General features: G+C 40.6%; 2 protein-coding genes across 4 annotated transcripts in view; one reads left to right on the forward strand and one right to left on the reverse strand.

The window, feature by feature from the left end:
• CSTF3 (cleavage stimulation factor subunit 3) overlaps positions 1-2098 on the reverse strand; it is a 50761-nt gene extending 48663 nt beyond the window's left edge. The window contains exons 1-2 of one of the 3 annotated variants that reach the window (XM_080405850.1): positions 1885-2098; positions 1304-1426 (exon numbers count right to left, since the gene is read on the reverse strand). Coding sequence is in view for 2 of the 3 variants with exons in the window: in XM_080405848.1 (XP_080261974.1) it covers positions 1885-1914 (30 nt within the window). In the remaining variant the exon portion in view is untranslated. Of the gene's footprint in view, positions 1-1303; positions 1427-1446; positions 1801-1884 lie in introns of those variants that run through there. The other 2 variants (XM_080405848.1, XM_080405849.1) reach the window with 2 other exon arrangements.
• A 146-nt stretch (positions 2099-2244) lies between these two features.
• The window catches only part of HIPK3 (homeodomain interacting protein kinase 3), a 113678-nt gene continuing 99759 nt past the window's right edge, over positions 2245-16163 (forward strand). The window contains exon 1 of the mRNA XM_080405843.1: positions 2245-3028. The gene's annotated coding sequence lies outside the window, so the exon portion shown is untranslated. The remainder of the gene's footprint in view (positions 3029-16163) is intronic.

Below are 16163 nucleotides of genomic sequence, written 5' to 3' on the forward strand. Positions count from 1 at the left end.
AGTAGTAAAACAAAATAATTTAACCCAACCTATATGTGAGTTATTTCTTTTTATTTAAAGTGCATCCAATGTGAAAACAGTAATCAAAATGGGCAAAAAGGATGAACATTAACATGGATCAAAACCCCAAAATCCAAGCCAGATGTTATGCTACATACTTTACATAGGATGCAAAAAACTATTTTCAGTTTTTTGAATGCTAAAATCCTGTGATAATCATTGCAGTAATTAAAGCTGTTGCTTCCTAGAATAGCTTCTACTTCAGTATACAGACAGTAATTCAACCTTCTGCATATTAAATTCTCCCTTGCAAAATAAAATAAAATCTTAAGTACTGTTTTTCTTTTTAAAATACTAATGTATTACAAGCTACAGAAACACACACACTACTTGAACCAACAGTTTAATTATGCAATTAAACATCAATGTAATTTAAAAAAAACACTGGAGTGGGTAGCTTAAATGTGAAACATATTGTACACCAGGATTATTAAAATTTTATTGTAATATTCTTACTTCTTTGTAGCCATCTACCCTGCAGTGCAATAACCCTTTCTTAAGAATCTCATGCTTAACCTGACCAGCTTTGAGCATATAGGGAAGTAATTCATAGGGTATTTTCCTAATCGGACAGAAATGTGGTAGTTTATATTCTGAGCACTTGTCCTTCCTACTCCCCCCCCCCCCCCGAACTGGTGATCCTGCAAAGAGTTTACAGGCCACTGTTTCAGAGTACAGGCCCAGACAGAGAAACATAACCTGTTTTGTAAAGAGATGGGCATTCTATAAAGAAAAACTTCTTAAGGGAGCACTAAAGAATCAGCTTTATTTTAAGTACTTTTATAGGCTACACTGGCCACTAAGGCATACCACAGTGCTATTGATCACCCCTCCCTCTGTCAGGAACTTTCATCCCCACCCCTCCAATTAATACTGATTTTAAACATAGCATTAAATGTTAAGGCCTATCTAGAAAAATTCTGCCACTAAGTAGGAGATACTTCATGGTAATACCAAATTTAAAAAGATGACAAATGCCACTGACAGCACCTGCCTAGAAAATAAGAAATTATGATAAATAATTCAGCATATTAAAAAAACAAACCTAACTGAAACAGCAGTTATTTCTCTCCTCTAAAAGCAAGAATGTTGTAACCCAAAGAAGACTCTTTATTAAATAAGCGTATTTTTACTGTTTCTAATTTAAAAGTGTTTTAATAATGACTTATTCTAGAGAAAAACGGTATTCTTAAAGAGGCACACAGCCTTACGCGTTAAACACACATGTTCACCAAACGCTTACTTTACAGAACAGTGCAAATAGCTTATCCAGGTTTCAATTTTCTTCCAGACTGCGTGTACTCAATGACCATGAACACCGATCAGGAAAGTGAAACTCACTGGAGCGTCTATTGTCCACCTCCACCTGAATTAAAGTTTGCTTACCATACTCGCGGAGGTTGAGAGAGGCCCAGTTTTCCCAGCGTTACCGGTTTTACCGCGGGTGGAGGCTGGCGGCGCCCCCGCCTTCCCCCCCGCGCAGCCGCCCGCTGACGAAATAAGCGCGAGTTCCTCAAAATGGGTGTGTGCGGGGGGGAGGGGAGCCCTCCGCCGGCCGCGCCGCCGAGGAAGCCGGCAAGGCCGAGAGAAGGGGCAGGGGCTGCGCTCCCCTCAAGCCCCCGGTGCGGCACGGCAGCCAGCACAGCGGCAGCTGCGGGCGGCGGCCGGGTCCACCGGCTGTGCCGTACGCTCTGCCCCGCCGAGGCCTGCACAGCGCGGCCGCCACTCGGCGGCCCCAGGCCGCGCCCCGCCCCACCGCAGCGATCCTAGCCCTCGCTCCCCCCCTCAGGGAGCGGCCTACGACCTCTGCCTCCTCCTGCTCACCTGGTCGCCAGCGGCTCCCTCTCCAGACATAGCGTGTTAAAACAGGGCCGGGGCACAGAGGCCCCAGACAGATTAAAAAGCCCTTTAAAAAGCGTCCGGCGCTGCTGCCGCCGCCGCGGGCGGCTCCACCGGTCGCGCCAACCGCTGCGGCCCAAACCTCTAGCAGCGTTAACAACAAAATGGCGGCGCGGCGCCTCCGGTCCGGCTTTCAGCGGGGGCGGGGGGCGGAGCGGCGCGGGGCACGCTGGGAGGAGCCGGGGCGGTGCCGAGCGGCCGCTGGTCGGCTGCTGGTGGCGCGCAGTGAAAGGGGCGGGGGGCAGGAAGTGCGTCACGGCGGCGCGCGGCCCTGGGGCGGAAGCGGTCAGTGAGCGCGTCCCGGAGGCAGGCCCGGATGGCGCGGCGGGCGCGGCGGCCCAGCACCCGCGGCGGGGCCCGGCCTTTTTCCTCCCCAGCCGTGTGATGGGCGGGCTTGTGTCCCGTGGGCTGGCCCCGCGTGCCTCCCGCCGCGTAGGAGCGGGGCGAACGAAGCGCTGGGGCCCGCCTCGGAACCGAGCGGGGCGCTCACTGAAGGGTGGCCGAGTAGGGCCCTGAGGGCCGCGGCAGGCATACTCATGGCGCTCGTAAGGGTCGCAGTGTGGGCGTTTTCTCCTGTTGCTCGGTCCCCGTTTCCTGATGGGCCGTTTATTCTTGAAAGTCTGAAGGACAGTGGGCAGAAACTAGGAGGTTTTGGTGATTTCTAGCGCTAGCTTTGCGTGCTCATCATGGGCTATTTCGTTAACGAAGCGTTGCCTCCTGAACAGTCGTTTCTTTGCAGCAAGCCGTCACTCTGCCCTTGGTGAGGTGGCGTCAGCAATGTCTGCTAGCAGTAGACCCATCCCTTCCACCTCACAAGAGCGCTCATTAATCAAGGAGGCAAGTTCAAAGGACAGACCAAGAGGTCATAATCTCAAAAGACCTCAAGGACACAGGAGGCAGCTCCCCCTAAAGCTATTTAACTTTATTTGCAAAGTAATCATCGGTCTGTCTGTGAGAGAAGGGCTTTGAATCAACTACTGCAGAGAAACTGCTATGTGAAACATTCATTGAAGGAGGCTTGGCACATAACCAAGGTGAAAGCTGACTTAGCTGCCTTCACAACATCGGTGTAAGTGTTCTTAAAATTGTATAATACAGTCATTTTTATGCAGAAAAACCTGAAGTAACTTGGTACTAGCACTTTGGATTCCTTTCAGTTTCATCTTTCAAAAGTTACTTTCTTAAACCACAGTAAGGTGTGGAAAGAGGGCATATGAAAAACATAGTATGTAACTTTTTTGTCTGAAGCTTGACCCCAAAAATGGGAGCAAGTAACCACTTACTTGGCCAATCTGTGGAGTAACGCTTTTCTTGGTATTGAAGAATTCTGATTGTTATTCTTCAGAAGTGAAATACAAACATGTCTATCAGTCTGTCTTGATAGATAAGCTGTCCTGTTCTCCGCTTTCTTAGAGACTAGTGGTTTTGTGGTAAGAGGTTGATTTGTTGTTTCTTACGGGCTATTTCTTCCATGTCACAACAGAGTAGATTTTGAAAATATTTGATACATAAATAGAATGTCTTTGCAAAAACCTGTATTTTGTAAGTTCATCAGTGTAATGTTTGTACATTTCCCATCTAGGAACCAATTCTTTATAAGTAATAGCTTAAAACAATGCTGGTGAGAATTTTAATTAGATAATATGTATGTTACTCAAAGTCTGCGGAGTGTCAGCTTAGTGGCCTGGCTGAAATTTTGTTCTAGCTCCTTGTTTTTTTTTTGTTCAAGTATATTTCTGTTCTAATTTTAGCTGCTTCAGGTTTTGGTATTGTTGTCTTCAGCTTCATAAAATGATAAAGGGGTTTCTGAATGATGACAGCAACAATGACATCTTGTTCGTCAAATAGAACTAGTTAGTAAAGAGCAAAATAAGTCATGCGTAATGTCATTAAGACTTGCTCCTTACATCCTATAGCCCCTCACCTCACATAATAAAATCACGTACTATCTCTTAAACTGGTGTCATTCTTGATTTCTGTAATTCCATGCATAGAACAGACCTTGGGCAAAACCCCAGCTGCTGTAAATACAACTGGTGCTGTAAATCAAACTGGCGTCAAGTGTTGGTGTGATAGCTTGAATGAACTAATACATGGCCTTAACTAATGTGTTAGTTGGAGAAAATTGAAAGGAGCACTAATGTACAGAAAGAAAATTAAATATTAAATTCTTATTGATATGTTGTACCTTACCACTCCGGCCTTAATAGGTTGCCTTGTTTTGCAGTTGAATGTGAACTTTTTCATAGCTGTGTGATAATGAAGATGTTCATGTTTTGGTGTGAATGTCACAGTGGGCAGTATTATTTACAAAACCTGTGTGTAAATAATAGGTTATGTTTCAAAGTAACTTTGAAAATATTTCCTTGTCTTTAGAGTTTAGATACACAAGTGTTAGCTAAACTTAAGTTTTGCTTTGCCGTGACTTGAATTTGGGCCTCATGCAAAAGTCTACTGGGTTGAGTTCAATGGTGTTGTAAGTTTATTTTAGTTGACCCATTTGACGGGCTGATTTGGAGCTTTCTTTTTGATGATATGGGAGTAAATAATGGGGATGCAGCAGTCCAGCTTACAACAGCCACTTAGTTGCTAATTCCTTCTGCGTAGCTCAAATGTTTTAGGATGTGGCTGTTCCTTCCCATCCTTCTGAAGCTGTGTCATCTTGAGTGGGGTAGCTCGAGGCTTCTGGCCTAAGGTAACTGGAGCAGCAAAGGCATGATTACAGACCTGTCTGCTTGGGAAGGCTGCACTTTAATTTTCAGATGGTTTGTGATATAAAAGCAACAGGACATTGCTAATATGTATTATGCTGTAGTGATTCATGCTTAATTCAGTAATTGACATGAAACTTAATGGGAAGCTATGAGTTAACATGTAAACTGTTGTGGATTATACTGCTTTGTGAGTGTTGCAGAAATTGAAAACAAATCTGAAACTGAACATGAATTGAAGACTACTATACCTACAGTTCAGTGGTACTTAAATATTTCTTCTTGGGAAAAACGAGACAAAAATCATGTGCCACTTAGAGAAAAACAACTGGAAGAAAGTGAGATCTTAAAACAAGTAGGTGTTGAACTTTAAAGGCTGCCAGGCCAAGATCTTGGCATAAAGTGTAGCAAACTTGAAAGGAAACTGCTTTCAGAGAGTTGGGGCAGTAGTTATCAGAGCTGACATACCTGTCCTCCACGTGACTTCAGATGTCACAGCAAATTATTTTGTAGTACTAGTTATGAAATTGCAGATTTTGTGCAACCCTTTTAGTGCAACTGTAACCACTAAAAACATTGTTCAGAAACTTTTTTCAAAAGGATTCACTCACAGATATGTCTGCTCAGTGCTAGAGAGAATGTTTACAGCCCAAATCCGAGCTGCCCTATTAATTTCTATGTGTTAATGCTGAATCTCAAGCTACCTGAATGCGGAGGATGCTGGGAATCATCCTTCCCACTCCATCATGGTATTATTGGAGGCTGTGGGCTGTGTCACCCCTCTTCTAAGATGGATTTGAGCATACGCAGCGTGATGACTTTACCTGTAAACAAGTCTTGCTCTTGGCCAGGGTGATGGTGAGCCCTGTTGCTTCAGCAGTTGAGAGTTCTGCAGTACTTGCGTACCAATATAAAGCCCATAATCTGTCCTTTTATATTTCTAAATTGACAACACTGTGGGAATTCTGTGAACTGAAAAAAAGAAGGTGGTCTAAATTTCTATTCCCATAGGCCATAATTAAGAATGAAATTCAGCTTTCTGCCAAACTGGTTTTGCTCCCCATTTGACATGCACTGGTGTAGAGGGAGGTGTGCGTCACTAATTGGTTGCATCAATGGCAAAGATGAGGAAGGGAGAAAAACCCAAGCTAACAAGCTTTGCTGAGTTTGTTTTCTTGGGCTGTGTACCAGTACTGCTGCAGTTAGTAGTGAAGAGCGAAGAAGCAGCTGGGGGGGGGGAGGTGGGTGGTGAGGAAGAGAAGGCGACAGTCAGCTGAAAATGGTATCCTCTGAGGACTGTTCAGCTGACAGGAATGTCAGTGTGTGAAACTATTTGCTTGGATATGTGACTGGTAGGAGCTGTGGCATCAGATCTGTTGGCTGAGTAAAACTCTCTGAAATAGGTTTATTTCTGGGCGTTCTCTCACTCATCACTGTCATGTCACATGCAGCCTTACAGAGAGCCTTTCTTTGCTCTAAGGAGAGGATTTACGTGTCCTGCAATAGGAGACTGGAGCAGTGAGCTGCTTGCTCGTTACATGAGACGCAGACCGATACATGTACTGTGGGGTCTTGGAATATGGAAGACCTTAATATGTCAAAATGATGCAGCCTGGGTATGGGATCCATTGGCGCTTCTGTGTTGCTGGATCCAGTGGTGGTCTTGTTTATCCTCAGTAGTTGGGGAGGAGATGTCTTGTTTCACTCTAGTTCTGCCTTGTTTCTGATTCATGCCTTCTCTTGTCAGCTTTCCCGTTGGACTACTGTAGGCAATCTGTGCAAGAATGGCTTGGTAGGCATATGCCGTGTGTGTGTTATTCCAGCTATCAGTGTCTGAGGTGCTGGTGGTTATCGTCCCAGTAGAGGGTTACAATATGGAAAGTACACAGAGGGTCATGTGTCATGAAAGGTGTCTAGATTACAGGAATAGAAATGTAAGTTATACAGCATTAGCAAAGAATGAAACTGTGTTGCCCGTTACCCAGTGAATCAGGCTTTATGATAACAGTCTGTTACAAAATTGAAAAGAAGGGAATTGGTGACACGCAGCGGTAAATGTTGTGGGTGTAATGCAATGAAAGGGAGCTTTTTTTGAGAATGGAAATGTGTTAGGTTTTAAAATTAGTTCATTTAAGGAGTGAAAGTAATTCAGAAATTTAGTATATAAGCAGAGAACAAAAGTGAATGGATTATTGACTAACTAGGATGAGTAGTAGAAAATAATTGTAGTGGACTGCGTAGTTGCAGTAATGTATTTTGACAGTGTAATAAGATGTTAAAATTATGGATTGAATTCTAGCCTCCTCAACATCAATTCCTTGGCTTGAATTGGCTATCATTTAATGCTACTTAACACAGTATTGCCTTGTTTATTTTTTGTAAGCAGCTTTTCAACTTCCCAAGGAAAGTGTAAATAAACCACATGTAGACCAAACAAGCTTTTTCTAAATCTTGTTCTGTCTTTACTCCAGGCTTCTCTTCTGGTATAAGTAGTGGTTCTCTTTCTGTATATCTGTTCAGTATTAGTATTCATTCATGTTTATTTATGTTTCCTTGTGGATTCTTTGGAAAAATTACCATAATGAAATGAAATCTGAAGCTGGATTTCTGTCTCTGTTTAAAACTGTAATTTAATGAGCATGAAACAGTCAAAATAGTGCTGAAATTTGTTCAAGCCAACAGGTGGATATCCTCAGAGGCAGAGTTACATTGGGTTTTTTTCTTAAGATTTGTGGACAGATATTTATGGGTGTACCATTTATAGTCTACATACCGTGAGTCCAACATGTCCTGAATGCTTTGGGTGTATAGTATGTGTGCAGATCGCTTCTCCAGTACGTGCACCGTCAGTCTCGCATGTCCAGCAGCCGTTTCCATGGCATTCCTGCATGCCTACCACCAGGCTGGAACTGTGTCCAAGTCTCTGAAAATGGGAGACTAACATCCCCCAGTTCTGCCTGGACAAAATTTCCAGGCAGAAAAATAGAAGAAATCTAGAAAAACTCAAATTGCAGAACAAAGTTTAAAAAAACCCCACAAAACAAAGCCACCACATAAACAAACGAAAAACCAAACCAACCAAAAAAAACCCCGCTAAGTAATGTTATTTGTCTCTGCACCGGATTGGAGTCCAAAAGAAGGCTTGCAGCCAGAGGGATAAAGATGAAGTAATGTATGCAAGTACTGCAACACAGTTCACTAATTGCAGTGTTCTCAAATTTTTGAGTGTTTGATTTTAACCTAAGTATTTTTGAAGTGGTTAAAACGTGTTTAATGACCGCTGCCATGGTTAGATCTCTTCTTGCAGCTTGCCGCTGTTTGCTTGTGACCACCCAGTGTCCCCAGCACTGTGACTCACCCGGGAGGTGGCAGACAAACACCACTCCGTCTGGGCTGGAAGTGGAGCATGGGGACAAGCAGCATGTCCCTGGCAGCTGCCCAACAGAGAAAATGGCATGGTAGTAACTTCTGGTCTTTTTATGTCTAGATTACAGGACGTTTTCCTGCCACATTACTATTTCACACCAGAAGTGGCTTTCTATGAATCCTACTGTGAGTCACAGCATGCAATGACGAATCACTTCTACAGTGTTCTACCTTTACCTTATTTTACAAAAAGTCACGTGCATGCCCGTATTAAGGATATTAATGCTTAAAGGTAATAATAAGGCAGAAAGTACAAGCATATGGAAGGAAAACGGAGGCATCAAAGGATGATTGGAAATCAAAGAGGGAACTTGTCAGTATTTAGCATAGCAGTCATCATCCAACACATAAAAAGGAGAACAAAGGGAGGTGAGGCAGAACATACCTTTTGTAATTAGTGTTGCACACTTGCGTACTAGTATTCAGCCTCAGTTGCTTTCTAATGCATGCTTACTCTGGTTGTAAATACATAGACACAGCCTTTTAAAAACATAGTGTTGACTGCAGTTATTTCTCACTTTGAATCAGTGATACAAAATTTAGTGTTAAGTGTGATTGTCTGTAATACTGGAGTGCTTCCAAAAATGTTAGTGATTAACCACAAATAATAATTGACTATCTAAGCATAGTGTTGCTTGCGTTCAGATGCCTTCTAGCTGAATAATTCAACCATCATAAGATGAGGGTGTAGAAGTTTATATAGATGCTATTCATTTTCATAATACATTGGAATACATAAGCACAGAACATCACAGGTTTCCACCTCAGGCTGTTTTGGGTAGAACTGTTGTTTTCTTAAATACAAATTGTCCACAAACTGGGTAGTTCACCCTGTTGACATAAATCCTATCTATTCAAGTGCTGTGTTTGTGCAGCCTAGAGAAACAGGAAAGGTGGAACTGGCCAACCAGTCCACCTGTAATGGAGGTGGGGAGGTTGCTAAGCGACTATAGTATTTGATGTTTTGCTTGAAAGCTCAGCTCCAGGAAACAAGGGTTTACATAAGACTTAATCTTTCTTTCTTCTAAGTTTGTTTCCTTCTATTAAGGAACAAAGCTTGTTTATGTGATCCAGGTACACCACAAACTCTCAGGTACCTAGAAGCAATGTGAAAGAAATTAAAGTTTAGAGTTGTTTTAATCATCTTATTTTAGGCAAGCTTGACTTACAAATCTTGGAAATGCCAGTACTTGGAAACAGCAGTCACCCTCTTATGGTGTACAACTTGCTCCACAAAATATTCCTTGTCTCAGTTCACCTTCAAAACCTATTGTGACTGTCCTCTGTGTCCCACCTTAAGCTATGCTGCTGTCTCTAATGCAGCTATTTTCAGAGTTTATGGTTATCAAAATTTATTTTGAAGAAATAACTAATGTTTCTGACCTCTGTGCAAATCTGTACCAGTGTCGTTACCTAGTCCAGTTTTAGCCTGCACATTGCACTTGAAATAACGGCTCCCTTAGAGTTTATCTCTGTGTAAATTTACCTTGGCAGATTGCGTGCTTTTTGAATTAAGGGTTATGCTTTCATATTTATCTATAAAGCATCTGGGTACCATGGTGACCGTATAAGACAAGCAGAGATTTATACTTAATGTTAACTGACTATGCCAGGGTCCTTTTCCATAAGAAGTTGGGCTTCATGTTCACAGAGCTGTGTTCTCTAGTAAAAACAGTGATTCCAAGTGGTAGTGTGTGCTATATTTTAGTAAGCTAATAGGAGCACAAAGCTAAGGAGGTGCTTTTACATTCTCTTTATTAGATAAGCTTGTAGTTAGCAGTGAAGTTACTGCATTTGAACCTCAGTTATTATCTCTTAGCTCAACCACCACATGCTATGGTAGAATTTCCTTTTTTTTGGTATTTCTGAAATAGCATAACACTGCACTTTGAAATCTCAGTTAAAGGAAGTGTCTTGGCCTGAATGTAAGAAAAATTATGCTTCAGGTCAATGGTCTGAAAAGTATTGCCTCTTCTAGGCAGCTCTAATTACATATTGATTATACCTAAATCTTACATTACAGTTAATTTCATGTTACATTCATGCATTTGTTGTTTTTTCCTTGTGTTATTTTGACAGTTTTAAAATAATAATACATGGATGAGTGTTTACTGTGGAACACTCAATTCTTTTATTAGCATACAGAGGGCAATGAGGCAGAACAGGAAATCTCATACTTATATATTAGCTCTTGTTCCAAGCAGTAATTTTCCAAAGACTGTCTGGGGACAATATTGGGAAAATTCCTCTGTGATTATGGTACACATTATCACATACTGTTTATGAGTTGCTCTCGCTATACAGCAAAGCAGTTAAAACCCTCAATGGTGAACTACCAGGCAGGGCATGAAGCAGTTCCTGCTGTTTATTACTATGATTGTAGTTGTGTATATATGTATGTATATGTAAAATTACCCAAAACATAATGATTCTGCAATGATTTAACATAAAAATGAGTGCACTGTGGGTTTTTATACTATTTGTTTGCTCCTTGACCAGAAATGATCTGCCTTTTATTTCTCATCATTCAGTCTTTCTGATGCCACTCTTATTGTGGTAGTTTGCCCTGGTTTTGTTCTTGAAACAACAGAACAAGAGCTGCTGTGTATCGGAAGTAATGAATCTATTCCGCTGTATGAACAACAGAATTTCAATGCAAATTTGATTGAAAATGAATTAATCCCACAGCTTTCCTTTCTATTTCTGTAATTCTTTAGAAGTTATGAGCACAGAAAGATGTATGTATCTCAGTACAGTTTTGAGAATGCTATGCTCTCAGGCATGACAGTAGGTTTGGGAATATTGTCAATGCTAATTACCTTGTAAATTGAAGCCCCCATTGCAACAACTGTAGCTTTACCACTGACACAGACATTGCCAGCAGTCCTGAACCGGTTTAGGAGTAATTGTTTCCACAGAATGGTAGAAACTTGCCTTTGGGCTATTGTTTGGAAGCTGAAAGTACCCCAAGACTTTCTCACAAAGCTGGATGTATATAAAAAGCTCTGGACCTATTGCGGAGTAAACAGAGAAATGTGCTTTCTGCAGTGTGTGCTCATGTTCTGAGTGAAATACAGCCTGTGCAGGATCACTGGTCAGAGCAGGACCAGTTCAGTCCGTGGACCTGTGTCAAGGCAGTCTGACAGAGTTGCTGCCAATGCTTTTGTGGACTTCAGCTGTAAAGAGAGCTTCTGAAACTCCCATTGCTATCTCCTTGCAGGAATGTTGCATGCCTGAAGAGGAACAGGTCTCTATCCTAGTAATTGGGGAGAACAGAATCCATTTCTGTGTGGTGTAACAGACGACCTCTACATTAACTTTGTTACTACTAAGACATTCATTTAAGCAGCTTCCTTTACCCCGTGATCCCTGATGTGAACAGAGAGGTTATCCCTGAATTTATTTTGGGTGCATGCAAGGAATAACGTGGGATGCTTTGGTCCTGTATTGGTCTTGCGATACACAGGCGAGCAGCTCTTCTGTGTGCTGGTGGGACTGAGGGCACGGCAGCAGCATGGAAACTGGCAACAATGGCGTGGTATTACCGGGGGATATGCAAGCCCTGTTGAAAAGCATGTGATAACTTGGTTCACATACTGAAGACAAGTGTTTAGGGAGTATAAGCTATCTGATGACAGTGTGCGTATGTGATAGACTGAAGCGTCGAAGTTATTTGCTTATCAAAGGATGTAATTGTATTTAGAAAAGGTGAAAAAAAGCAGGTTTGGCTAGTTGCATTAGAGTACTTAAAAGACTTAATGCATTGTGTTATCTAGCTCAGGGTCCTTTTTTCAGTGGTATCTTTGTCTTCCCACTTTGCTTTGTGTTTCCTCCTTTGCTATATGACTCATTTTTATAATATACCTTTGTTACGATTATCTGCTGGTTTTCATAATGAATCCTATTGCTCCCTTTTGCCACTCTCCTTTTCAGGTTTACTTTGAGAATTAATGTGTTTATACATTCATGATCTTTTTTGCATTTTTCTCGCAGAAGCTAGCTCCCTGTACTAGCTACCAGTGTTAAAGAACTGTGTCGAAGCTATTGACCAAATCATGACATACCTTTTACTTTCCAAACATTATTCAAGTCTGTAGGGGAAAACACTGCTGTATGCACCAGAAAAGTGAGAATACTGTGAGAAATGCAAGTTAATACCAAGAAGTAATGAAAAAAAATGCCACTGTTTTAAATACAGTGGTAAATGACCCTTACAATCATGATAAATTTTGAAACCGTATTTTACTCATCTTTTGAAAGCCCTCAGAAGAATACTATGGATTAAAAACTGTTAAGGCTTGTTTTATCCCACTCCCTTGTATTTAAAAGTTAGAGCAGCTGTCACTAATATTCAAACAGAAGCACTGCTATCTAAGAGATAATTAGTTAGGTTAAATACACTTCAAATGTCTATACAACTTTTGAAAATGTATCTACATACATATATAAATAGGGAAAACTGCAGTTTATCTTTTTCAGCTGTATCATTCATTCTGATTTTTGTATTTTAAGTCATATTAAAAAGGAAGACATATAGCATATGACAGTAACAACATAAAGGCATTTATAAAATCCAGATATAAGGTGTCTGGGTGAAAAGGCAATTTCAGTCCTGGAGACCTGGAAATACAGATTATTTTTCTTCTAAATTTCTTTAAATTTCTAAAACATTTCATAATGTTAAAATACATTTTAGTTCACACAGGCATTAGGAGCTATTTGGGCTGATGCTGTTGTTTCTGTATACTCAGGGCATTGCTGATACCTTTTTCTCATATTTTGGTTACTTGAGGTAGGGTTCTAGAAAACAAACTGAACCGTTACCAAATGTGGGATGTCAGTTACATACATCTAAGGTGGTTGTCTTACAGACATCTGGCAGAGCTTTCTGGTAGCATTGCCATGTATTTCAGTAAAACATCTGAGTGATGGTGAACAACAAATGATTGAGAAATTCCAATAATGTAAGAAAGAGGAATGAAATACAAGCCAGTATTTTGAGAGAAACTATTTTATCTATTATTTTTATGAATTCAGAAAAAATACTACTCCTAATTATTATCTGAATATATATATATATAATTAAATTTCTTTTGTATTTAGAAAGATTTTGAGTAAATAAGCTTTCCCATTATATTCTGAGAATAAAAAGTGAATACTTTAGGTACGTGTAAAATGATAAAATTCAGAGAAAGATTTGTGTTACTTTTTTGTGATCAATACTTGTAAATAACTATAGAATATCCTTTATAGGAGTTGTCCAGTTTTTTTACTGGGGGTAAAGAGATCTCAGTAGTTAAGTCTTCTGTATAGTTCTTTTTAGGGACTAATGCAGTTTGTTTCTATTTTAAAAGGGCACATACTGAAAAAATGTCTGAAATAATTTTTAGAATGCAGTGTCAAAATGTGTAAGAATTAAACCTGCTGTAGGCTAAAGCAGATATGAAGAGCTCAAGGGAGGATAGAGTATGGAAAGAGTAATAGCCCTTCTTTGCTTTCTCTTTATCCAGTTTCATAAATAAAAAATGTAAGATGCGAAGCTGAAATCTTCAATGTGTCAAAGCCTGTCTCTGTGTAAGGAAGGGATTCCCTCCTTCAAACCATAAGGCACTCTTGAACCAGCGCTGAAATTTACAATCAAATCCATTTTTGAAGAGTAATGAGTGCTTAAAATAGGAGTGTAATTTGAATAATAGTATATAAATAAACAACAGCCAGACCTGGGGTCTCCATTACTAAAGGAAGAAAAAGTGCAAACACACCATCTGGAGACTTTGTGCTTTCCACATGGCTGTCATTCCATCTTGACTGTTGGATCTTTATTTCTCCTCCTTGGTTTGTGCTTGTCTTTTGGATTAAATTCTGATCCTAGAGGAGTTAATTGTAAAGCACACAAAGATCTTATTGTGGGTTGCTTTACAGAATCATTTGTAATTTGCAGAGCTTTGGCTGCAAAATAGGGTTATACTATATTTGAGGTAGCCATCTTGTTCTGAGTGCAGTGTTGTTTTCAGCACATCCAGATCTGTCAGACCCTGTAGACTGTTGCATTTGTCCCCTAATTGCAAGAATAATGTTGTCTTGTCCCAAACAATTACTATAAAAATGTGAAGAGGTGCTGTAGCTGTTCCAGAGCAAATTGTATTTTTGACGCCTATTGACCCTTCGAATCCTTTTAAGAACTTGCTATCTTTGAAAAAAACCACAAAATCGTTACTGAATGGCTCTCTGGCCTGCATCTTCTGCCTGTTTCCTGACCAAAAAAGCAAAAAGGGGAAAAAAATAAAAAGGGCATTCAGTCCAGACTGGTATGGCACCTCGAGGCTGTTTGAGCAGGGAGGGAAGTAAACTGCTTTTATAAATGGCATTCCAGTTACAAAGAGCAAAAAAAGATAAAACCAGCAGAAGACACATTAGTGTGTTTACTTGCTTGCTTCTTAAACTTTCTCTACCAGCTTTTGAGATTCTTGTTACATCCATCTCTGCTATTTATAAAGCATCTGTCTTTTTCATTGCTGTTTTTGCTACCAATGGTATGCTTGAGGCTCACCAGTTCTTCTTTACTATAAGCTAGGTCTGTTAGCAAGTCAGCATATGAAATCCAGAATGTGGTTTAGGAACTGTAAAACTTCACCAGTATACTGGATACTGGGCTGGAATCTTTTCCTTGCAAGGATCTTCCCTGTTCTCTCTAAAGGCTGATAAGTATTTTCTTTTTTTTTTTTTTCCCTTTTGTTTTTTTCATAAATTGCATGCAGACAGGGTTAAAAAAAAAAGTAGGTGATGTTTACCACAAAACTCTCAATTCATGTACTCTGGTCATTTCTCTGGTATAATTTGTGCCAGTAACTGTGTCACTTTGCTCTGCACAGTGCTGGGATTTGCACGTGTGTCACGGATGACAGAGTCTGCTTCATATTCTCTTTGTAAATGTCAAGGTAGGAAGTAAACAGCCTCCTCCCAGACACTACTGAATTAGCTTTAGGACTACAGAGTATGTGCCATGGTGCTCATTAAATTGTGCCTTGGTTTCTTCAACTATCCCAGTGTAGGAGTTCTCATTGAGGCAACACAAGGGCTATTGTGCAACTCCCATAAAAACAAGCCACTGGGGTGTGTCAGGCATCTACATACACATACGTACAGTGTCTCTGACTTGAAAATTGCATTTCTTTTAATGTTAAGCAACTGAGAAAAGCCAATGGGGATGGAAATAGTAAAGTAAAAAGAATGCTTGAAAGTTTTTTTAAGTAATTGGACTTTATGTTACTTCTCTGTGCCCTGCCTTAGGTGGGAGAGAAAAGAAATGCTGCTCATCAGCTGAACCCAGCCTGCAAGATCCTGATGGCTGTACCAAATGGCAGTCTTCTCAATGTCAAGTCTAATACTGGAGGTTGAGCAGAACCATTCCCAGGTTTATTTACTGGGAAGAGTAGTTTCTCTGTTTCATATGGAGAAATTTTTCCATGGAACTCTAGTGTTTTGTCTGTGCTGGCCACACAAAGGTGTGGAATGACCCAATGAAGGATACAACTATGTGGTTCTGAATGAGCACAGTTTCTGATAGTTGAAGTGATCTGCTGAAGTCACAGCTTTTACATTTGGCTAGAAATAGATAGGAAGCAGAAACCTTTTCAGTTAGCCCCAAATGAAAGAACGGGCCTTAGAGACAGGCAGCAAACACAGTTCTCTCATATTAAGTCATAAGTTGCATTTAGTTGTTTGTCTAACCTTTTCGGCTTTTTGTGTCTGTACAGCAGATGTTAATCCACTTGAAAATAGAAAGTCTGACACTTACATATTCATCCTTGTTTCATATTTTAAAGCATGTGTGTATATTTATATATGTATGTGTAAAAATATGTGTACAGATATGTATGACAGGCCCCTTTAATGGTAATCCCTGAACCATTAATTTGCATCATGCACAGCTGACGTACCATTTATCTGCTCTGTTCCCCAGAGCCCATTTTGTATGTTAACATCCATGTTGCTTTGCTGGTAGGATGGGCAGAGACTGGAATTACAAGGCACTGACAGGCTTCCTGCATATGCCATCTTTTGGAA

This window comes from Falco punctatus (genome assembly GCF_963210335.1).
Source record: "Falco punctatus genome assembly, chromosome: 10".
In the NCBI taxonomy this organism is placed as follows: domain Eukaryota; kingdom Metazoa; phylum Chordata; class Aves; order Falconiformes; family Falconidae; genus Falco; species Falco punctatus.